Source organism: Nerophis ophidion, linkage group LG07, assembly GCF_033978795.1.
Source record: "Nerophis ophidion isolate RoL-2023_Sa linkage group LG07, RoL_Noph_v1.0, whole genome shotgun sequence".
Lineage (NCBI taxonomy): Eukaryota > Metazoa > Chordata > Actinopteri > Syngnathiformes > Syngnathidae > Nerophis > Nerophis ophidion.
This window is the reverse complement of record NC_084617.1, coordinates 56,574,857-56,599,987: the sequence shown is the minus strand read 5'-3', so window position 1 is coordinate 56,599,987 and position 25,131 is coordinate 56,574,857. Positions and strand designations below refer to the sequence as shown.

Here is a 25,131-nt window from a genome sequence, read left to right as displayed (position 1 = left end):
CTAAACATAAAGCAACAAACATCAATAATAACAGAGGAAATCTGCTTTTACATCACTGAATGCTCCAATAAGGAAGGTCCTTCACTGACCACAACATTAGGTACACTTGGATTATATACGATTAATACCAGAACATTTTTTACTTAACACAGTTTGACAATAGATGTATAATTATATACATATCATTAAGGTTGTAGTGGTTTCCTCACACATTCCAAAATCATGCTTTTTAGATTATCTGGCAACTACATTTGGGATTGTGAATGATTGATTGTTGTGTCCTGTAAATGAATGGTGACCAGTCCAGAGTGTACCCAAATTCAGCTGGAATAGGCTCCAGCAGACTTGTGATCAAGAACAAATAGATTGGGGCGTTATAGCTCAGTTGGTAGAGTGGCCGTGCCAGCCACTTGAGGGTTCCAAGTTCGATCCCCGCTTCCGCCATCCGAGTCACTGCCTTTGAATTCTTGGGCAAGACAAGTTACCCACCTGCTCCCAGTGCCACCCACATTGGTTTAAATGTAACTTAGATATTGGGTTTCACTATGTAAAGCGCTTTGAGTCACCAGAGAAAAGCACTATATAAATATAATTCACAAATATAATTCATGAAAAGGGGTCACATCATGATTTTTTTTTTTACATTTAACACCTACTTGTGGTGTACATAACATGTAATGGTGTTTTTTTGGTGAAACATTTGCATACATCTGGTTTTACAGACCTACAGTGGGGCCAAAAAGTATTTATTTAGTGAAGTGAATTATATTTATATAGCACTTTTCTCAAGTGACTCAAAGCGCTTTACATTGTGAAACCCAATATCTAAGTTACATTTAAAACCAGGGAGCAGGTGGGCAAAGTGTCTTGCCCAAGGACACAACGGCAGTGACTAGGATGGTGCAAGCGGGGATCGAACCTGCAACCCTCAAGTTGCTGGCACGGCCGCTCTACCAGCCGAGCTATACCGATTGTGCAAGTTCTCCCACTTACAATGATGACAGAGGTCTGTAATTTTCATCATAGGTACACTTCAACTGTGAGAGACAGAATGTGAAAAAAAAAATCCAGGAATTCACATTGTAGAAATTTTAAAGAATTTATTTGTAAATTATGGCGTAAAATAAGTATTTGGTCAATAACAAAAATTCAACTCAATACTTTGTAATATAACCTTTGTTAGCAATAACAGAGGTCAAACGATTACTATAGGTCTTTACCAGTTCAATGATTAACTTCATTCCTCCATAGTAGCTGGTATTTTGGCCCATTCCTCTATGCAGATCTTCTCGAGAGCAGTGATGTTTTGGGGCTCTTGCCGAGCAACACAGACTTTCAACTCCCTACACAGATTTTCTATGGGGTTGAGGTCTGGAGACTGGCTAGGCCACTCCAGGACTTTCAAATGCTTCTTACGGAGCCACTCTTTCGTTGCCCGGGCGGTGTGTTTGGGATCATTGTCATGCTGGAAGACCCAGCCATGTTTCATCTTCAAAGCTCTCACTGATGGAAGGAGGTTTTGGCTCAAAATCTCACGATACATGGCCCCATTCATTCTTTCCTTTACACGGATCAATCGTCCTGTCCCCTTAGCAGAAAAACAGCCCCAAAGCATGATGTTTCCAACCCCATGTTTCACAGTAGGTTTGGTGTTCGTGGGATGCAACTCAGTAATCTTCTTCCTCCAAACACGACGAGTTGAGTTTATACCAAAATGTTCTATTTTGGTTTCATCTGACCACATGACATTCTCCCAATCCTTTGCTGTATCATCCATGTGCTCTCTGGCAAACTTCAGACGGGCCTGGACATGCACTGTCTTAAGCAGGGGGGCACGTCTGGCACTGCAGGATTTGATTCCCTGTCGGCGGAGAGTGTTACTGATGGTAACCTGTATTAAGTTGGTCCCAGCTCTCTGCAGGTCATTCACCTGGTCCCCCCCCATGTGGTTCGGGGATTTTTGCTCACCGTTCTTGTGATAATTTTGACCCCACGAGATGAGATCTTGCGTGGAGCCCCAGATCGAGGGAGATTATCAGTTGTCTTGTATGTCTTCCATTTTCTGAAAATTGCTCCCACAGTTGATTTTTTCACACCAAGCTGCTTGCCTATTGTAGATTCACTCTTCCCAGTCTGGTGCAGGTCTACAATTATTTTCCTGGTGTCCTTCGACAGCTCTTTGGTCTTGGCCATAGTGGAGTTTGGAGTCTGACTGTTTGAGGCTGTGGACAGGTGTTTTTTATACAGGTAACGAGTTCAAACAGGTTCCATTAATACAGGTAATGAGTGGAGGACAGATGAGCTTCTTAAAGAAGAAGTTACAGGTCTGTGAGAGCCAGAGATCTTCCTTGTTTGAAGTGACCAAATACCTATTTTCCACCATAATTTACAAATAAATTCTTTAAAATTCCTACAATGTGAATTCACGCTGAGTGAGCATTCGCCTCCGCCCATCAGCTTTGTTTAGTAGTTTTTTTTAGCTGTCTTGCATTTATTGTGCACTATGGACATTGGTAACCGCCACCGGCCATCTGTTTTGAGTGACTTTCATCACAACACAACATCCCAGGTGATATAGCGAGATCAGCGGCTCACCGTTTGATGTCGCCAACAAGGAAGAAAGTGAAAATGCGGGCAGACGAAAGGAAGGAAGGAAGGAAGGAAGGAAGGAAGGAAGGAAGGAAGCCCGACTGACGTTCAGGTCTGGAATTATTCCCTGACTAAGGTTGAAATTCAACTGAGTCTAACTTTCTAATGCTAGATCCTGGACATATACATGTGTTTATTCACAATAAAAAGGATTTTATATTATACATTAAGTAAATAACTCCACTGCACAGCTGCTTAGAGTTGTAAACAACAGAGACTCAAGGCTATAAGGTACGCTACGACCTACATTGCGAACCAAATAACACAATATAAACTTACTCGTCCATTGCCAAACACGGTAGGCATTGATCCAATTAAAACAATTTTTTGGGAAAATCCTTTATTTTGCCAGAGAACAGTGATGCTATCGTCAGTAGAACGCTAATATAGCGACACAACAATTAAAATAAGTTTTTCGGAATATCCATTTTTTCGTAAAAGTTTGTGGGTAAAGCATGAGTCTTGGAACACACTCTGAGCAACTTTTTCACAGTTTAGGGCACATGGCCACAAAACAAAAAGGTTAGTTAGGCACCTTTTACTTGTTCAGATGAGACTAGAGGTTTGAATCATGTCCTGAGATGGGCAATACAACCACTAACATAATTTTCGTTCTTCGAGTCGTATAGCGATTTTGTCGTCCAAACGACAGATGCGCGCATAAACAAAAAATGTTGGATGAGCGTAAGGGAATTTAGGTAGTTTTATAACATATACGGATAATCCACTGACCATGTTCCCAAATAGTGACGTCACCAATCGTGCACATTCCAAACTGACTGTTTGGAGGAAGTACATAGGACGGCAAGATTATACAGCTGTGAATAGTAGGGCACGATTCGATTTGATTTTTGGGGGCAACGATTCAATTCAATTTGATCCTCGGTTCAAAATCAATATTTTTGGGGGTTTCCAGTTCAATGATTAACTTCATTCCTCCATAAAACAGATAAACAGCTTTGGAACATTTTTATATTACTTAAAAGAAAACTGGTTTTGTTTAATAAAGTCAAAAACAAAGAAGGCAACAAAAGAAGTATTCCCCACTTCTATTTTCTGAGGTAAATCTGTACAGCAGATATGGGCTTCTACATCAACAATACGATAACCGGACAGGTTAAAAAAACCAAAACATGAATAAAATATATTGAAAAGAACAAATAAGGAACTTTTTTATTTGAGCCGATTAGAAATCGTTACAAATAAGAATAGCGATTAATTTGAAAACCAATTTTTTTGGACACCCCTAGGGGTTTGTTTGATACAATATCTCAACAATGCCTCCATGCTTTGATTTATAATTTTTGTAGACCCCAAATGCAAAACAGCAGGTACCAATAGGTAATATAAATAGTTGGTTTTGCGTGACAGGGTTCAAGATGTACAAGTGTTTCTGTATCCAGGGATAGTGCAACAGTTTCAAATTCAGATGGGCTAGTAGATGCAAATTGAGCAGTCCATCCTGTGCAAAACAAAAGACAGCTTATGAATAAAAAGATGATGTGAGCAGCGACAATAAGGAGGTGACACCAAGGTTGTCTTGTAGAAAATGTTAAGCCAAACATGATCTATCGAGGCGGGGAGTAAACACAAATGAACACACAATGACACACAAATGCAGACACGCACACGAACAATAAGCGTCATAGAGCAATCATTGCTTGCCGTTCCTCCCCACTCCTATTATTGCACGTCAACATCCATTATGTCCTCCTCTTCAACTCTTTTTTTTATTTGGTGATCTGCTTAAAAATTGTTAAGTAGGTAAATTGTAATGCTACTATAGTTGCTTTGCAAAAATATTTGTCTTTAAATATAGAATGATTCAATTTAGTAATTACTAATGTTTTCTTTGCATCAAGTCTATTGATAAACGCTATAATAAGTTAATATAATTATTTATTATTACAGTCATCCCTCGTTTATTTGGTTCCAGATCTGACTGTAACAAACACATTTTCACGAAGTATGATTATTATTGATAAATCGAGTATTTCATTGAGCATTTAAAAGTGTTCATGACCCAAAAACTTCTAAATACTTTCAACTTCATTAGAGTCATCTAAACATGAAATAACACTCAAATAAAGTTACCTTTACACTCGTTTTACCCATTATAGTAGCTTTTAATGCGCTGGCTTGTGTCAAGCGTTTCACCACAACCACTATGTGGAAATAATTCATCACATCCTGGGTAATTCCTCTAAGTTGGTTTTATGTACTGAGACCACGGGCTTGTGTTGTTCTGAAAAAAACTGTGTCAACTTGACAATCACAGTGAAGATAGCCGCGTTGTTAGAATTGCTTGTCCTGTTGCGTTTCCACCTGCTTTTGTCATTCCACATAGCTCACGTCAAAGGCTCACCATGGTCATGTGGAGCTGTGTTATTGATTATTTTATCGAAGGTGAAGAGCAACAACAACGTATGTCTTCACGTAGCTTTGCGCCGAGTCCCAACAAATCCTGCTACTTTGGACACGCTGTTGTCTTTTGACATCGCTCATGTCAAAGGATTATCAATGTGGAGATGCGTTGTGTTACCAGAAGTTACTGTTAACACAAACACGGAAGTCCCGCTTTATGACCATCTCTCCTCGAGCGCCATAAAATAATAATTAGAGGTGTCGTATCATTTTATTAATTGCGATTAATTAATTATATATATTATTTGTTATTTCTTACATAATGGTCTCTGTATGCCTGCAACGCTGCAAGTGTTCTCTCCCTCTTTAATTGCTTTACTTGTTGAGGGTGTAAAACAATGGGTCAGTCACAACTTTGAAGTGGTCATTTATTGGCTGTCATTGTGTTTGGACTTGTTTAGCAAAAGCTGATTGGCTACCATTGTTGTTGGGAGGGCAAAGAGAGGAGCTCGTCTTTTCACCGTAACAGAAACATCACCACTCTAAGCAGGTTGTGGGCACCATTGATGAAAGTATGGTGATAGTTCTCTGCTGTTTACCGGTGAAGCAGTTCAAAGAAGCTCAATTCAAAATAAGAAAAAAGAACCCTGATTTGTCCTCTGTAGCCATATTCCTTTGTTTTGTGATGATGAACAGTAATATTTGTGATGTTCCACTGCAACTTAAGGCCCTGTGAATGATGGGTTTGTTTTATTTATTTATTTTATATTAGGAAAAGCAGTTCAACAAAAAGTTCGACACTTGCTTTAGTATTTCTCATATTTTTTCATTTTTAGAGTTTTTTGATGTTTTTATATTGACCTAATGTTTTATTACAGTAAATGGCTGAGTCTGCATCTGTTTCAGTCTGGTAAAAAACAAAGGACTTCATAAATATTTTTCTTTGGTTGTATAATGATATTTTGACCTGTCACAATAATGTAATTAATTCAAATAAAACTACCCGAAATTGAGGGCTACTATCACCTTGTGTTTAGGTGAGATTAAAGATTATTATTTATTTCCAGATAATTAACTATGATTATTTATTTTAATATCTTGACAGCAGGAATAACAGAAAGAATACAGATACAACACTGTAATACATACAAACAAGATATGTAGTATATGCTTTAAAAAAAAAAAAAGCGATGTAACAGCAATATTTGAAACGCAATGTGGCGATAGACAATTATAAATACATGTCAATGTTAGGCTGCATATAACTAAAGTTTGGGCCAGGTAGAAGGAGTTAACTTTCAATCAGGTCTTGAACTACAAACGTTTGGGAAACTCAACATGAACTCACCGTATAGTTGGGGATCCCAGCCTGCACTCTCAGCTCGGCCAGCACCCAAATTCCATTGGTGAGTTTCATTGACTGGTATAGCATGTCCTGACCCTCCACGGTTCGCTTAGCGATGGTGAAGATGTTGCTCCCTTGCAGTTTGCTTGAAGCAGCATCTGTTTAGAAGACAAAAAGGTAGAAAGGGATCAGTTTAGGTGTGCGATTTGACTGGAAAAGTTCGTGCTCCAATGATGATATCCGAACGCAACATCACAATACTACAGAGTACAACTTGACATCCCTCAAAGCTGCAAAAGTCTAGTTAATAATTCACCAGTAAAACTTTCTTTTTTAGGCTCTCTGTCTTTCCGAGGCGATGCAATAGCAAGTAAAACTTTTTTCTACAAGGAAAAAAAATATATTTGTGAGGGGAAAATATCTATTAAGCGGTTATTAGCATATTCCTCGCCAGCTCAGCTGCAACTTATGAATTATCCATAACTAGGGTGTGGAGGATGATGTATTATCAGTAAAGGAGATGAATATTTTCGTCTTTTCTGACATATACTGCAAATGTTGTTATGTTGGATACTTTTGAATGCCGCTGCCCATGGGATTATGCAGTCTGGCTACGTTGGGATGTCACAGCCAAGCGGAAGTATTTATCTGGACATTAAGTAAAGCTATCAAAGAGAGGGTGCAGAGTTCTTCATGAGGCCAGCTGAGTTTGAGGAAACAATGCAAGATAATAAAATAGAATGCCTTTTTATTGTCAATATACACAGGTACAATGAGATTAAAAGCAACTCCAGTGTCAGCGTGACAGTCTATAAATATGCAAAACACAGGAAGGAAAGAAAATAAATTGTGCAAAAGGAGGTAGGGTGCACAATCCAGTCCTGAGAACGAATGTTCTGAATGTGTTGTTTAAATATTAAATATTATATATAGAAACATTCAGACTGTGGGTGGAAAGTAAAAATTGCACACAGAGAAGTGCTAAACTATAAAATCAGTGCCTATGAGAGTTCAAGGATTGTATTCACCTAATCTAGGCATGTGCATAATAACATAGATGTGTGACATGTAGTGACTTACTGTAAATGCTGCTAAAAGCATCTTTTTTTCCCATGAAGCGATGTATCAATCGGAGGGTGTGCAGGTGTACTTAATTTTGTGACCGGGTGAATCTGTATACAATTTAAGAAGTTTATTTTTGACCATGTCTAGAAAAAGATAGCAGTGATGTTCGTTTTCAAAATATATTTTAAACAGTACATTTTCAGAAGATAAATTATGATACTATTGGAGAGGGTTGGGGGTGGTTTGATTTGAAATCTGGGAACTCAGCCACAAACAAACAGTGCAGACCGGTTATAAATGTGACAAGATGTTCGCAGTACAAGTAAATTTGAATATAATGCAGTTCGATAAAAAGCGATGTTCTATAAGGCGTGGTCATGCAATGGATCCCAAATTTTCACCCGTTTTTTTTTTTTTCTCCACCAGAGTCAACTGCGTTGTTTTTTAGCAACTTATCGAATAGCTATACTGGATCGACCTACTGCTGGATAGCGCCCGCCCCATTCTGTGATGTGGGAGCACAATCCACCAATCATGTCACGTCTCGTGGTGGGCTATCCACTAAACATCATCATTATCGCCATCAACCCTTGCCATTTGCCGGCAGTGACGTATAGCAGACGCGACAAATATTTGTTTACTTTCAAGATGCCGTTCGGGTTTGGCTTTGCTTGGTTCTTTTTTTCATTTGCCTGTCTACATCAAGAAGAAAACAGACCTGTCGTCGTTTCAAAAGGAATGTAACTGTATTCAACATTTCTCAGACCGCTCTAAACATAAGTAATGTTCACCTGCATTGAGATGGCAGTCCTTGAGTTGAAACTGGGACTCGTTGTCATTGGGAATGTCTTTCCATGTGGCGAGGAACACCTGCCGCTCTGCACATGAAAAGACAAGCACAAGCCAAGTCCAAAGGTTTTGAGGAAATAAGACACAATGTGATTAAACGCTTCCTGTTATGGAGCATTATCATCCAGCCACACACACAAACTCACAAGACAAATGTAAATATACAGTATATAAAAACTTCTAATAAAACTTTTCTTCCCTACACATTTTGATTACACACTCCCAATAAGATGCCCACACAGACGGGTGGGGGCATTGTTGAGGTTAGTACGACTTGAGAACCTTGAGTGAAGTGCTGCAGGAAAAACACTCACCCATCTTCCCGTCCTCCACGAAGAGCATGCTGATGGGGTACTGGCAGCTGAAGTAGAAGACGTCTATGTTGTTTTTAACGGCCACCTAAGAGGCCGGTGGAGGAAGATAGCAGGAGAAAGAGATACAAAAGTAATTAACTTGTGAAGTGTCTAACAGAGATGGACAAGGTTATTGTATGTGGTGTGTTTACTGAACAAGAGGCAGGAAGTATAATGAGCTGACTGGTATACATAAGTATTTAAGAGTTTAAGAGCTAGCCATTATGACACCCTTTGTCAAACTACAACAAACGTTTAATTTGCTTTTGAGAAAAGTTGGATAAAACAGTTTGTAATGACATCCAACATGAGAGCTGTATCAAACATTCTATCTTTACAAAGGCTAATAACACTTTTAACTGACTCAAAGCGGATATTAATTTTAGGGATGTTCCGATCACTGTTTTATGCTGCCAATTCCGATACCAATCATCCATAAGTGAAATAAGGCGATACTAATACCGATAACGATCACAAATATTACTTGTAGTATTTACAATTTATTCATGGTGAATGGGTGTTAATGACAGTCAACACAATATTTTAAAACCAGTTCCTTATTCTCTTTTATTACTTACAAGTGTTTAAGGAAAACAAAACCAATAGTACACAACTAATCAAAAAGAAAAAACTACAATCTACCACTAATTTAAATCGTTTGGTTTTTAGCCTCAAAGTCCCCCTGTGTTTAGGGGGTCATGGCCTGAGTTTGTAAACATTCACAAAAAAAAAAAGATTTTGAGAAAATAAAAATATCAACTTAATTACTTTGGTATCAATCGTACACTGAAACTTCCATTGGTATCAACACCACTAATTTATGGATCGAGCAGTCCTGTTCTTACATTATGTGTACTGAGTAAACAATGCTGTCACAACAGTTGTTATATCATCTTCTCGTTAGACTCTTATTAATCTACTTGTTACAGTACCAGTTGAGTGGATAAACAAGTTGACCTTATATGCTTAATTGTGTTTCATTGTATCCATTAAACCATATCCAATTGTATTTACAATAAGCAAAGTATGTGAAAATACCATCGAAACGTCACAAATTCAGTCAGCCATTTTGAATATTCCACTCCGAACCTCTTCGGTAATTTCCGTAGATTGACTTCACTGTAACAACAGTTCTGTACTGTGACAATAGTATCAGATCAATCATACTGGAAATACTCAAAAATTAGACAGATATGTGCTGTCGATTGTTCACAATACTTATGTAAGACATGAACACTTGTATTTCTTTTTTTTATGCTTTCTAAGTCGTAAATAAATTAAAATAAAAAGTCACCTAACAATGTAGTAAATGGAGGCTTTCTATTTCACCCTCAAAACCCTAACACTAACGCAGGCAAACTATAACGGCGGATTGATAACACAGCTCAGTAGCCCTCTGCTGCATTACTGTGAGCTGGCCGCGATGTCCTGCTGCTCCCACATAATCGTGTCTCGTTCTAGATGATAACTCATGCCTCTCATCTGGATATTAGGATGAGTTATGTAGACAAACAATCACAACCAAAGACAATGTAATACGTTTTTTTTAGTTTACTAAATTGCAATTTTAAATTTCCCGGGAGTTTCGTCTTGAAAACGTCGTGTAATGATGACGTGTACGCAAGACGTCACGGGTTTTTAGGAAGTAAGAGCGCTGCGCACACACACACAGCTAAAAGTCGTCTGCTTTAACCGCATAATTACACAGTATTTTGGAGATCTGTGTTGCTGAATGTTTTGCAATTTGTTCAATTAATATTGGGTAAGTCAAATTAGAAAGATGGAGTTGGGAAGCTTTAGCATTTAGCCACACAAACACATGGTGATTCCTTGTTTAAAATTCCTGGAGGTGAAACTTTACTTTGGATCAGAGCGCGGTCAAGCGAACCTGAATCACGACGGAATGTCAACCAGCAGGTTTCGGTGAGAAAATTGTGGTTAAAAAGTCGCTTCTTACCGGAGAAAAGCTGAGCTTGTGCCGTCCATAGCTGCCGTCGACTCCCCTGAGACATTGGCGTCAAAACACCAGTGGAGACACACCTCCGACAGTCAGGTAATAATAAACTCACTAAAAAACTAGCAACACAATAGAAAGATAAGGGATTTCCCAGAATTATCCTAGTAAAAACATCAGAATCCGTCCCAATGCAATCGCGTTTTGTTTTTTTCTAGTCCGTCGCTATCAATTTCCTCAAACACGAATCGTTCATCCCCGCCCAAATTAATGGGGAGATTGTCGTTTTCTCGGTCCGAATAGCAATTTTTGTTGGAGGCTCCCATTAAAATCAATTTGAATATGTGAGGAGCCCCCACACTTGTGACGTCATCGCCTGCGACTTCCGGTAGAGGCAGGGCTTTTCTCTTAACACCGAAAGTTGCGAACTTTATCGTGGATGTTCTCTACCAAATCCTTTCAGCAAAAATATGGCAATATCGCAAAATGATCAAGTATGACACATAGAATGGACCTGCTATCCCCGTTTAAATAAGAAAATCTCATTTCAGTAGGCCTTTAACTTGTTAACCCTTTGTGTCCATGATGATTAATTCTTCATCTTAACAGGAAGATATGGATATCCTATCAGTCGTCATCGAAGAGCAGACATTGTACAGTTAGCTATAATCTTATTATATATTTCTTGTTTAGCACTTAGCAATACTACGACATGATGCTTAATGCTTCACTAAAGCTGGATTTGTTTAGCCGAGCTTCTTTTTCAAACATGTAGCTCATCCACTTTGTATACAGGATCAAAAATATAAGGTTCTGAATCATAATTTTTTCCCAAAGTAATCATTGTTGGCTCTCACAAAGTCTGCATGATTTCAATTGTTTTTGGAAAGGATCTGTGGTTCCTACCGCTACGTCAAGCTCATTAACTGTTAAAATAGCTCGGGTATCTCCGTGAGATTGATACTATTTTAATCATGTCTATTTAATCATTTGGTGTCATAAATTAGATATATGTGATAATAGGTTCAATATAGTGGCAGATAGTTTTTAAAATCTACTGGTATTTCGATTTCCCCTTAATAGCTGCTTAGTTTCTGCTGCAACGCAGTTTCAACTACACTTTTTAAACTTTACTGAGCACTTATTTGTGTTGTTCGAAGCTCGCTTAGCAGTTGGCAAGGCTATGATCATGCCTGCTCCTGGCTTGCTCCTCATTGATAACATGTTTAGCCTTGTCCTCCAGTGAATATGCTACTTGATAAGGTTACTTAAGATACTAGCAAATGCAGTTTATTTGGCGTGATAGCAGTGATTATTATTAGCTGAAGGGAGCTGCTCCACACAATTAGCTGCTTGTCAGCCGGGGGACTGAAAACAATTTGCGTGAGCCAGAGGGGATCCGCATTTCATTGAAAGGCGTTTAAAAGGCATTAATTGCTAATGGAGATTATACTTTTTCACAAAAAATGTTCGATACTGATTGGTAGCCGATCTATCTGCATCTCCTTAATTCATTTAACTGCATGTGTATTATTATTGTTGTTGTTTTTATTGTACAACTACACTCCATCATATTGAGAGTTGTTTCTAATAGTTTGGTTACCTTATTTAATTATGAGATTCATTGGAATACTATTATCTCAATGTAAACCCAATTGTTAAAAAGTTCACTTATGTGTTCGATGGTGTCAATTAAAACCGGGTATTATTATTTGAAGGGTAGAAATTTGACAAATTATATTGTTGCTTAATGTACAGTGTAATTTTATTTTGTTTAGCAGCGAGCCAGGCAGAGTTAGCCATAATTGAAAATACACGATTAAAAACAAATGATGAAAGACTGAACAAAAAAACAAAAAAAACAGGAGGTCCATCCTTCAAAATGAAAACAAAAATCGATGTTAAAAATTCGATGAGGCAGGTACATTTATAGAATGAAAAAAGAGCAATTGAAGAACATTTCACATGGCAGTTGAAATCAGGCTACTAAGAATAACCCAGCAAGTCTGGCCAAAACAAGACAACAGAATGAGTGCTTGCTGAGTATTAGATAGCCTTCCTGACTATAATGGACGATGCTAGTAACATTGTCTTCATGCAGTGTATTGACCTTCACATCCACAACGGAAAATCCACTCTTGTCAAGTCAGTTGTTACTGAAGACCACCATAATGTGAGCATCAGGAGGATCATTTTAACACAGCTTGAAAGAGATAAAGTAGATATTCTGTATAAAGGATGAATAATTAATGAGGCTGCAGTAAATGAAGCTATCTGCTATCTTAGCTAAACTGATCACTTGAGGGTTAAGCGCCCCGCTCGGCCCAGCAGGAGAAAACCATTAATTATGTACAGCCTGCAGTTGCAATACTTGCACCAAAGTTTCTCCCTTTAATGTGCAAATTTGCAATGAAATACATTTTAGGCAGTGTGAAAGCTACAAAAACTGTGACCTCACATCAGTGGTTAAAAGTACACTCCAAATATAGGTCCTAAACCTTCTATAAGGACATAAGAATAACTAAAGCTTTGTGGGGTGGGAAATAAGTGGGTGTCTAACTAGCGAGTGGTGCATATCAAAGCGGACAAAAAAGACAGAGGGCCAAAAGAAACAAAAGAGTCACATGTTGTACGAACACTAATGGCTGCCCCCAGTCTGAGCATCCCTGTAGAAGCTCTTATCTTCATTCTACAGCTGCACACATGCTGCATCTGTTTTTCTACCTGATCAAAAGCACTGCATGTCACTATTGTGACATGCTTTTTTATGTGCATGCTAAAAAGGCTGATGAGACTAACACAATGAACACATTGGGACACTATAATATACCTAAAATTATAACCACTATGGATATTAAATTATAGATATACTACCTACTACGATGCATGCCTTAGATGAAATACTACCTACTACGATGCATGCCTTAGATGAAAAAGTGAGTCTCCGAATGAAATATTGGCAAATATGCAGAGGAATGCAGCTGAGACAAGCTCCAGTTACCCCGGCGATCCCGTGAGGGACAAGCAGTAGAAAATGGATAGATGGAATTTGAAACGATGAAACGATGTGGTGAAGTTATGCATTTTTCTTCGCTGACGGCCATACTACAAATAGTTTTTTTTAAAAACCAAGCAAAGACACTGAAAAGGTGTGTTACTGTTTGTTTGCCATCTTTTGAAAAATATTGTTTACTGCAGGTGCTGCAGTGCCCTTCTGTTTGGACTGAGCTTTCAAACGGAAGTTGAAGTGCCGTTCCGTCTTCTGGACGTCCATAGCATTTCTACTCCTCTGGATTCTTCATTCATCGCTCCAAGCAATGATTGCAAGTCTAACAACATAAACAATTCTTACCTACTAAACTGTACCATGTGTGAAGTCTTTAAGAGTCTTTAATGCGTATTTGTACGTGTTATCGTACTGTAATGATGTTTGAGCGTTTAATATAAGCTAATATGCTAACACTTTGACAAGTGTCTGTATAAGTATTATTAACTTTAAAAAACATTCTCTTTGTATTGTTTCAGTTTTGTCAATTCACCAAAATGTTACAGTGGAGGTATCTATTTAGCTGATTGGAGAGCTAGCTTCCAGAGCTAGTGGGTCCATGACGATGACGTCTGTTTATTTTGATCAGCCGTTTACTGCCATGTTACAAACACAGTTTGAAAACAAGGTATGTAAATAAATATTTACAAAATATTTTTGTGAGAATAACTAATATCACAACCTATATATCTGCGGCTTATAGTGTGGTTTATAGTATCAACCCGATAATTATCGGTCTGATAATTATATAAGACCCCTACTTTTTTTTAGGTTAATTTTAATTATGTTAGAAAACATGCACCTGGGTAAAGGTTTATTGGCAACACTTGATTGGCCTTAGTGTGTGGATGTTGTCTGTCTATCTGTGTTGGCCCTGCGATGAGTTGGCGACTTGTCCAGGGTGTACAACGCCTTCCGCCCGAATGCAGCTGAGATAGGCTCCAGCGACCCCGAACGGGACAAGCGGTAGACAATGGATTGATGGAAGTAATTTACTGCGATTAATCACATCCATCCATCCATCCATTTTCTACCGCTTGTCCGTCTCGGGCTCGCGGGAGTGCCTAGGGCCGATCCAAGCTGCATTCGGGTGGAAGGTGGTGTACACCCTGGACAAGCCGCCACCTCTTCGCAGGGCCAACACAGATTAACAATAGTCCTGCTCACATTGTATATCCAAATTCGAAAGTGTGATTTGTCTGATTAAAAAAATATATTATTTGATATAATTTGATTTATCAATCAATCAAAATGTATTTATATAGCCCTGAATCAAAAGTGTCTCAAAAGGCTGCAGAAGCCACAACGACATCATCGGCTCAGATCCCACTTAGATATTTTGATGTGATAGATGTTTTGGGGGAAAGGAAAAAAGATAACATAAGTGTTTGACATTTTTGATGGTGAGGAATTTATATCATCATTGAAAAACAGGAGGCGGCAGCAGACATGGAAAGTTTTCAGCCAACTTCAGTAGAAGTAACCATTTAGAAGGTGTTACCTGCAGGTTATTGAGAGGCTCCATCTTCATGACAGGTCCCACATTACTGAGAGGAAGGACCGCTTCTACACTCTGGTTTGGGCTGACTGGAGTAAGAACTTGGAGAGGACCCGCTGGAGCCAAACCGAAACTAAAAAAAACAGTTGCAAATCAGCATAAGAGGCAGAAATGTGTGGATTCACTGATAACTCTGCACACTTGTTTAAAACAAGGTGTTACCTGTTTCTGTTAAATTGAATAGCAAAATCAGTCATAACACTCATTGCTTTGTTTGTGAGGGTCATTTCCATTTGAATGACCCCAGCCCGGCGGCCAAAAGTGCCTGATATCTCCAGACCCTTTGCCTTCATTGCTGGAAGCCAAACCTAAACAAAAAACAACATTTTATTGCAAACAATGTCCATCAATGTTTCCACATTAGTGCATATCCTCTCATACTCACAGTTTTAGGGGGTACAAAAGATCCCATTGGCATACCAACTCCAACTCCAAGGTCAAACAAGTCATCCAGACCACCACTCACAGGAGTGGAGAAAGGAGCCGGAATTGCAGCAGGCGGAGCACCAAAACCAGACGTCATCTGTGTATCAAAAAACAACAAATTCAATTATTCCATTCAAAGTTGCATGGAGTGATCAACGCTTGAGAGGAATCACAACAACTTACAGCAGGGCTTCCTCCAAGGTCTCCACCAAGCTGGAAAGTGGGAAGACAAAAGTTGTGGTAATTAATTTTTGCAAAATAAAGGGATTATCTGATGTTTTGAGGAGGGTGGATGATGAGGGAGCAGCTGCAAGCATAGGAACTAGGAGGATTAGAAATAATCTTTTGCTTGCCACACGAAGGGTTTGTGCATCATTGAGATGAAATGTCAACAAAACCAGCATAAAAATAATCAATAATAGCAAACCACAACAATGGAAACCTATTGTGTGAAGGGGTGGGACATCACATTAATACACATTTTACTAGTAACTACACTGACTGTGGAAACATTAACAAAGGCCCAGTTCAGCTGAGTTGAGGTATCTAGAGTTCACAGTGGTACAGTAGGGGACAGGAGGGCTTTCTATCTGGTTCCAGTGAATTCCCCTGGACCAACCTCTGTGGGGCTGTAATTTGGGGGCGATGGGGACTGATGGGTGGGCTTTGGTGACTGAGGGGTGTCCGTCCTCTGGGGAATGGGCGGCTGATTAAAAGATGGTAGACATTGCAGAACCCGTAGGTAAGTCAAGAGCCGGGACTCCAAATTCACTGTCAATATCTCAGGAAAGGGTACGGAACGTATTCAGACCGCTTTAAATATTTCGCTCTTTGCTTTATTGCAAACATTTTCTAAAATCAAAACAGTTGATTGAATTTCTTATTAATGAACACTCAGCAACCCATCTTAACAGAAAAAAACAGGACTGCAGAAATGTTTGCAAAATTAAAAAAAAAAAAAAAACTAAACTGAAAAACCACATGGCGATAGGTTGCTTTGTCACTATGCTGTGACACTCATATCTAACATACATGCTGGCCATTTCTTCTGATCCTCCTTGAGATGGTTCTGCTCTTTCATTGGAGTCTGTGTTTCATTTTACTGATTGGACTTGATTATGAAAGGCATACACCTGTCACACCTCACATTGCATGTCAGAGAAAATGAGGTCAAAGGAACTGCCCAAGGAGCTCAGACACAGATTTGTGGCAAGGCACAGATGTGGCCAAAGTTACAAAATAATTTATGCAGTACTCAATGATTCTAAGACCACAGTGGCCTCTATAACCCTTAAATGGAAGAAGTTTGGGACGACCACAACTCTTCTTCGACCTGGTCGTCCAGCCAAACTGTGCAATCGTCGGAGAGGTATAGAAAAACCCAAAGATCTCTGTGGCTGAGCTCCAGAGATGCAGTAGGGAGATGGGAGAAAGTTCCGCAAATCCACTGCAGCCCTCCAGCAGTGAAGGCTTTATGGCAGAGTGGCCCGACAGAAGCCTCTTCTCGGTGGAATACATATGTAGGCCTGCATAGAGTTTGCCAAAAAACACAGGTCGGACTCCCAGAATATGAGAAATTAGAGTCTCTGGTCTGATGAAACCAAGATTGAACTTTTTGCCTTCAACTCTAAGCGGTATATATGGAAAAAAACAAGCACTGCTCATCAACTGCCTAATACTATCCCAACACTTAAATATGGTGGTGGCAGCATCATGCAATGGGGGTGTTTTTCAGCTGCAGGCACAGAGCAACTGTTTGCAATTGAAGGAAAGATGAATGTGGCTAAATACAGATATATCCTGGAAGAAAACCTATTTCAGAATGCTCAGGACCTCAGACTTGGCCAAAAGTTGACCTTCAACAAAACCATGACCTTAGGCACACAACTAAAAAAACAAAGGAGTTGCTTAAGAACAACTCTGCGACCATTTCTGACTGGTCCCAGCCAGGCCCCAGACTTAAACCTAATTGAGCATCTCTGGAGAGACCTAAAAATGGCTGTCCACCAACATTCACCAGCCAACCTGACAGAACTGGAGAGGATCCAAAAGAAGACTCGTGGCTTTATTTTACTAGTTCAAAACGGTGCTTCTTCTCAATACTGATCAAAGGTTCTGACTACTTACAACCATGTAATATTTCAGTGCTTTTTCTTTTTTCTTTTATAAATTTGCAAACATTTCAACAATTTGTTTTTGTCTGTCAAAATGGAGTGCACAGTGGCTGCAAATTTAAAAAAAACCTGAAACATTATAAGGGGTCTGAATTCTTTCCATACCCACTGTAGAAGATTATACATGGAGTAATGCATAGGTGAACAAAGTGATCAAAGCACACAAATTATTTTAATATGTGCCCTCCCCTCCATGTAGTTACCGGCTCGGACTCATCCCCCATCTGCAGATGCAGCATTGAACAAAGAAAGAACACATTCCATTGTGAAAAAAAATGAAAGGATAATGCATCACAGAGACATTTTCAGTGTCACAGTGACCATTAACACTTGGAACATTACTGAAGCGCTCCCAGGAATACAGTACATGTAACTGATTACACTGAAAGACAAGTCAAAAGACTTTACCAGGCTATCCAGTCCTCCTCCAAGAAGGTCCATAGCCCCCATCTGCATGCCCGAGGACGGTGGTGGTGGTCCAGTTGTGGATGTAGGTGTCAAGTCCAGATTGAGAAGATCTCCCAAAAGGTCTCCCTGGGATGGGATGACAGCAGGGGGGTTCTCAGAGGTGACAGCAGCGGAACCTGTGTCTGGGCTTTCCACACTCTCCCCGCTAGCAGAAACAATAAAATGAAAAAAACAAAACAAAAGACAGTCACAATCAGAGCAGGAAAGATTCATTAATTATACTGATTAATTTGATGAGAAATAAGCACCAATCAGTATTTTGTTGCATTGATGATTCGTTTAATGAGTAAAATATGCAGAAATGATTTTCACAAGACTGCTCCAAAGACACATGAACGCAGAGCACCTATTTGTGATGATGTTCACAACGGCGTGCGTGTGTGTGTGTCTGTGTGTGTGTGCGATGAGAACAGCAGACTGATGATGGCTCAAAAATTAAAAAAACAACAAGGTGGAAAGACAGCAAAGCGCCCAAAGAAGACACAGAGGTTTTGCGATCATTTAAGACCAGCTTCTGACATCGAAAACTGACGTTGTTGTGAAATATTTGCACTGTCAAATGGAGCTTGCATTTATATCGCAACATCAATGATTCAGCACAATACCAAAAAGCATTCTGCATATTCAAGAATGTCAAACAACCAGAAAAAAGGCAAAATTCTATTTTTGTAGCTACCATCTTATATGTTTGACTTGCTTAATGAATGTTTTATTCAAACACGTGTGCATGTGAAGACATGTCAGCATCTACAGTGTGTATGGTAACAAGTAACGTTTATCAAAAAATCAAACGCCAATTCTCTAATATATTTTCAAATGTGTAGCCTATTTTTGTTAAATACATTGCTAGTCAATGTATCACACTTTATGTGAGACTTTTTGTTTAGTTTGTTTCTTTATTTAGTATACATTACCTGGATATAGGCTACACAAGTTTATTTAATATTAATTTTAAACTTTTTTGTAATACAAGTAATATGTACTGATGCTGCAATTTCAATGTTATGTGCATTTACTAAAGCAAAAATTCAGGTAATTAAAATAAACTTTGTTTTTTTCAACCATTTTCTGTAAAAGACGCATTGAGATTACAAAGTATTTTTTTCCCCCAATTACTGGATTACTAAAACAATCGATAGCAGCAGCCTCTTGTCAACAGTTAGACCTTGCTTTGTTCCATTTAATTTTAAGAAATAAAAAGCACCTTAAGAAACATATAATTTATTCATATTTTAGAATTTATGCACCCATTGGAACCCGACAAGGTCACGATACAATGTCCACTTCAGATGTGCTCTGCCTATGTATTCATAAAAACAAAATAACTCACGATCCAGCACTGCCAGGAAGTCTCTTATGCTGAACGCCGCGGCTGCCCTCCACAAAAGCGCTGGGTGGCTTGTGATAGACTGATGCCAGAGTGCCAATGTGGCATATGAGCTCCTCCAGCAGTGTGGGTTCAATCAAGTCTGTCTCCTCAGAGATCAGAGGCTTCTCGGCCAGAACCACTTCCTTAGCGGCAACTGGATCGGTAGAGAGCAGACGCCAATAGATGTAGCCACGATCCCTAAGGTCTGGATTGTCAGAGTCCTAGAGAGGGAAAAGACAAGTAATTTCCATTCATCCATTTTCTGCCAATTTTCTTGCCCCAAGTCATGGTAGCTGACTTTGGGAACCATGGACTGATCATCAGTCAATCAATCTAGTCACATGCAATATAAATCATTGGTTTACAATTGTTCTAAATCCTACCTGAGTTGCCAGACTGAGCACCTGCTGCACCAGCTCTTGGGTCTCTGTTGGTTTCTTTAGGAACAACTTAACAATGGCGGTTAAAAGTTGCAACTGCACCTGAGCACAAAACGAACACAGGCATACATATAAATCATCACTAACATTTACATTAAATGCAACCAATTTTCTTTGTCTGAGATTAAATATCATCTTACACACATTTCATAGCAATAAAATTGTCTTACTTCTAAATTGTCCCATGAAGGCTACAATTTACTTGCCAGTAATTAGATGGTAGGTGTCCAATAAAGTCCATTGCTACCCAACCATGTTGAATATAAACTTTAAAATGAATATTCAGCTTGCAGTCTAAACCAACCTGAGTGCTTTCATCGTGGAAACCTTCCAAAAAGCTCTCCAGCAGTTCGTCAGCGTTATCGATGCGCTCTGCGTACTCGCCCACAATCCAAATCATGGCTGCACGTGCCTCGGGCTCATCAAGTGAGTCTAGATTTTCACACAAAGTGGCAATCACACTCTCATACCTAGAAACAAAATGAAGGTGCACCAAACCGTTAAAAATATCATGAAATGCAACAACCACTGAGTGCAAAACATTCCTTTATCTAAAAAAAGATACTGTACTTTTTTGAAATTTCAAGAAAAAATAAATACAACCATGAGATATAATTATTGGCTTTTAAATAAAAAATAGGTGCTCTAATTATGTCCAAACTAGAAGGACAAACGTTGCTTAGCCTTTAAAAACATGGTCAGTTCTGCCCTTCAGTACATATCTAATGTCACACATAAAAGGCAAATGCATGACGATTTTGAGTGCTGGAAACTGACTCGCTAGCGTGCATGACTAAAATCTCAATTGCGTGAAAAATGGACTGCAGTAAGTGGTCCCAAGTGTCACTTCATCCAATGACGAGTGACGACAAGGCAAAGGTCAATTAATGCATGTGAAGCCGGTTATGCTACAGATGAAACGTGACCAGACAGAAAGCTTGTGATGAGTCACGGTTATTTTTTATAACTTACCAGCTTTGAGTACATCACTTTCTGTTTCATAAAACCTTTTTTTAATACCGTGTCATGTTTATACAAAGCATTGATTTCCTTTTAAACATTTTTTTAAGGTGGATCATATTTTCAATAGCTGGGAAAATGTTGAGTTAATCTGGTGATCAAAACAGTGTGTTGTGTACTTAAAAAAAACTAAACTAAAGGATGACTTTTGAAAACATGACCAGGCAAAACAAATATAATCCTCAAACAGCTCCAACAAATACTGCTCTGCACTGATACTTCATTACAAAGCATTTTAGAGATACACCCTTAGTTAACATCTCTCCATTGGGGTACTTACTTGTTAGGATACTTGCGAAAGATATCCTTGATGACAACAATGGCCTCCTGCACCACATAGTTAACCTTGGTCTGGATGAGGTCGAGCAGTGTGCTTACACAGCGCTCTGCGGATTGCTAATGGTAGAAAAGAACGTTATTGATCAAGACAGTTATACAGTATGTACACCGAGTGGTCACATCTTTCAGTACACGTACTGTACACAATCAAATAAATAAGTACAAATGCAATACTCGCAATATGAAGTGTTTGTAATTATTTCTTAACGCTCCAGTACTGAAAGGCTCTGACAATTCTCCACACCAGTGTACTAAATGTTGTGGCAGGTGATTGAAGGTATGTTTTAGAAAATAGCTTTATGTCATCTTGATGCAATGTTTTGAGACATAGCTTTCTGTTAGAAATATCTACTATCATTATTAATTTTTATTATGTCAATAATGTCATTAAATTCAAGTTTGATAATCAAATTATGTAGCATTTAAGGGACTTATGATTAATGTTCTGTTTTTTGACTTAAATGTTAGATACTTGTGTTAAACATTGCCACAGCGTCAGTTCAAAAGGTTAATGAATTTTGGCGTGAACTTGCGCGCAGTTTTGGATGCCTCTGTTTGCGGGGTTTTGCAGTCTGGCTAAGTTGTGATATTACAGCGAGGTAGACATACTTATTTGGACATTAAGTCAAGCTCTCAGCATTTGCCTGTAAATAATAGGACCATTGTGCGACATACAGACATAAATGATGGTAAAAGCAGCTTTTTTAATGTAGAGTATGAATCAATCAGAGTCTGCAAGTGTACCTAGTGCTGTGACCGGGTGAATGTATATATAATTTATGAAACGTATTTAATAACTGAATTTTAAATAAATATACATTTTTGACTGTAATATATTTTATATTTTTTGATTATGTTTTTGATTTTAATATATTTTTGACCATATAGGACAATTTACAGATATAAAATATTCAACGGTGCACATTTTCAAAATATAAATTATGATAGTTTTGAGAGGGTGGGGTGGTTCTATTTGCAATGTGAGAATGCCTACAGAATACAAGATCTTGCAGACAGACTCAAAAAACGGGTTATGAAAGTGACTGGAGCAACATTAACGCTAAATGAACACCTTGGCAAATCCAATACATATTATCTACACAACTAAGAAGGGTGTTAAATGTAAAGTTAAATCATCCTAGCTCCCTTTGAACATCACCTCACCTCTACTTTGATAGCACACCGTCCAATGGCTCGAACGGCTTTACGGACAAAGTCCACATCCACCTCAGTGGCATATTCCTTCAGCTCAGCCAGCACCTATAGAAAAGCAGGACACTTAGGCTCACATTTTATGTATTAACACTCATAGCTACCCTTAAGACAGGGTTTCTTAACCAATGTCAGGCCACACGCTCCCCCTAGAGGGCCACTAAAAAATATCTGTTTTTCAACTTTGATCCGTACCGGCCGCAAATGTACTCAGTTGTAACACTTTTCCACCACTTGGGGCAGTAATGCCAATCTCAAAAACAAACTGAGCTAAAGTCACAGAAACATTTCTTAAAACAAAACATATGACTTAAGTGGTGATGCTGTATTTTCAGTTACACTTTTAATTTATTGACAGTTTGGTTAAGAAACACCATTTTAGTTTATTTTAGCACAACATAATTGTATGTACAGTGAAGAAAATAAGTATTTGAACACCCTGCTATTTTGCAAGTTCTCCCAATTGGAAATCATGGAGGGGTCTGAAATGTTCACGGTAGGTGCATGTCCACTATATGAGAGATAACCTAAAAAGAAAAATCCAGAAATCACAATCTATGATTTTTTAACAATTTATTTGTGTGATACAGCTGAAAATAAGTATTTGAACACCTGTCTATCAGCTAGAATTCTGACCCTCAAAGACCTGTTAGTCCTCCTTTAAAAGTCCTCCCCCACTCCACTGTATTATCCTGAATCAGATGCACCCGTGTGAGGTCGTTAGCTGCTTAAAGACACCTGTCCACCCCATACAATCAGTAAGACACAAACATTCAGCATGGCTAAGAGCAAAGAGCTGTCAAAAGACACCAGAGACCAAATTGTACAACTCCACAAGGATAGAAAGGGCTCTGTAGAAATTGCTAAGCAGCTTGGTGAAAAAAGGTCCACTGTTTGAGCAATCATTAGAAAATGGAAGAAGCTAAACATGACGCTCAATCTCAATGGGAGTGGAGCCCCATGCAAGATATCATCTGGTGGGGTCTCAATGATGCTAAAAAAGGTGAGGAATCAGCCCACGACTACACGGCAGGACTTTGTCAATGACCTGAAAAGAGCTGGGACCACTGTTTCCATGGTCACTGTTGGTAATACACTAAGACGTCATGGTTTGAAATCATGCATGGCACAGAAGGTTCCCTCCTTAAACCAGCACATGTTAAAGCCCGTTTTAAGTTTGCCAATGACCATTTGGATGATCCAGAGGAGTCATGGGAGAAAGTTTTGTGGACAGATGAGACCAAAATTTACCTTTTTGGTCATAATTACACCATGCGTGTTTGGAGGAAGAAGAATGATGCGTACCATCCCAAGAACACCACACCTACTGTGAAGCATGGGGGTGGTAGCATCATGCTATGGGGGTGTTTTTCTGCTCATGGGACAGAACAATTGTACTGTATTAAGGAGAGGATGACTGCAGCCATGTATTGTGAGATTTTGGCCAAAAACCTCCTTCCCTCAGTCAGATCATTGAAGATGAGTCGTGGCTGGATCTTCCAACATGACAATGACCCAAAGCACACAGCCAGGAAAACCAAGAAGTGGCTCCATAAGAACCATATCAAGGTTCCGGGGTGGCCTAGCCAGTCTCCAGACCTAAATCCAATCGAAAATCTTTGGAGAGAGCTGAAAGTCTGTGTTACTCAGCGACAGCCCAGAAACCTGACTGATCTAGAGAAGATCTGTGTGGAAAAGTGGTCCAAAATCCCTCCTGCAGTCTGTGCAAACCTGGTGAAGAACTACAGGAAATGTTTGACCTCTGTAATTGCAAACAAAGGCTACTCTACCAAATATTAATGTTGGTGTTCAAATACTTATTTTCAGCTGTATCACACGAATAAATTGTTAAAAAACCATAGATTGTGATTTCTGGATTTTTCATTTTAGGTTATCTCTTTTATAGTGGACATGCACCTACCATGAAAATTTCAGACCCCTCCATGATTTCTAAGTGGGAGAACTTGCAAAATAGCAGGGTGTTCAAATACTTATTTTCTTCACTGTAAATGTATTTTGTGTCAGTTATTTAAGTACTTTCTTATGCAGTATATTTGGTTAGTCCTTTTTTTTCTAAATCAGCCTGACCTAATCCTAAGGTCTATGTGTTAAATAAATAATCTTTTTGATAACACATGGTGTCATATCATTTGACATGGTTGAAACTTTAAATAGAATTGGATATAATTATTAATCACGATTACAATCAAGCAGTGTTAATATTTGAGTGGGTCCCAAGCACCTCAGTAGTGAAAAAGTTTTGGACCTGACGTCAAATAGGTTGAGAACCTCTACCTTAAGAGCTTCAAAAAAGGTTTTGGTTATGTTGTGTACCTGGGCGATGTTAGCTTGTGATGCTAAACGGATCATGATGTCCAGCTTCTCCAGTTTGACATAGATGGGGTCATTGTACTTCACAAAGAAAACTTTCATCTCATGTTTCAGGATCTCAGGCCTATAAAATTACCCCCAAATTAATTATTTTTGGATGTCATTGGGG

General features: G+C 38.9%; 1 protein-coding gene across 5 annotated transcripts in view; it reads right to left on the bottom strand.

Annotated features, from left to right (window-relative positions):
* ap1b1 (adaptor related protein complex 1 subunit beta 1) overlaps positions 1-25,131 on the bottom strand; it is a 42,556-nt gene that overhangs the window by 6,398 nt on the left and 11,027 nt on the right. For 2 of the 5 annotated variants that reach the window (XM_061906594.1, XM_061906592.1), the window contains exons 8-23: positions 24,966-25,086; positions 22,584-22,679; positions 21,361-21,476; positions 20,365-20,530; positions 20,004-20,102; positions 19,582-19,841; positions 18,192-18,396; positions 17,987-18,007; positions 16,229-16,315; positions 15,793-15,822; positions 15,569-15,706; positions 15,346-15,491; positions 15,127-15,256; positions 8,587-8,671; positions 8,215-8,301; positions 6,362-6,516 (exon numbers count right to left, since the gene is read on the bottom strand). In XM_061906594.1, coding sequence (XP_061762578.1) covers positions 6,362-6,516; positions 8,215-8,301; positions 8,587-8,671; positions 15,127-15,256; positions 15,346-15,491; positions 15,569-15,706; positions 15,793-15,822; positions 16,229-16,315; positions 17,987-18,007; positions 18,192-18,396; positions 19,582-19,841; positions 20,004-20,102; positions 20,365-20,530; positions 21,361-21,476; positions 22,584-22,679; positions 24,966-25,086 — 1,942 coding nt within the window. The remainder of the gene's footprint in view (positions 1-6,361; positions 6,517-8,214; positions 8,302-8,586; positions 8,672-15,126; positions 15,257-15,345; positions 15,492-15,568; positions 15,707-15,792; positions 15,823-16,228; positions 16,316-17,986; positions 18,008-18,191; positions 18,397-19,581; positions 19,842-20,003; positions 20,103-20,364; positions 20,531-21,360; positions 21,477-22,583; positions 22,680-24,965; positions 25,087-25,131) is intronic. The other 3 variants (XM_061906593.1, XM_061906595.1, XM_061906596.1) reach the window with 3 other exon arrangements.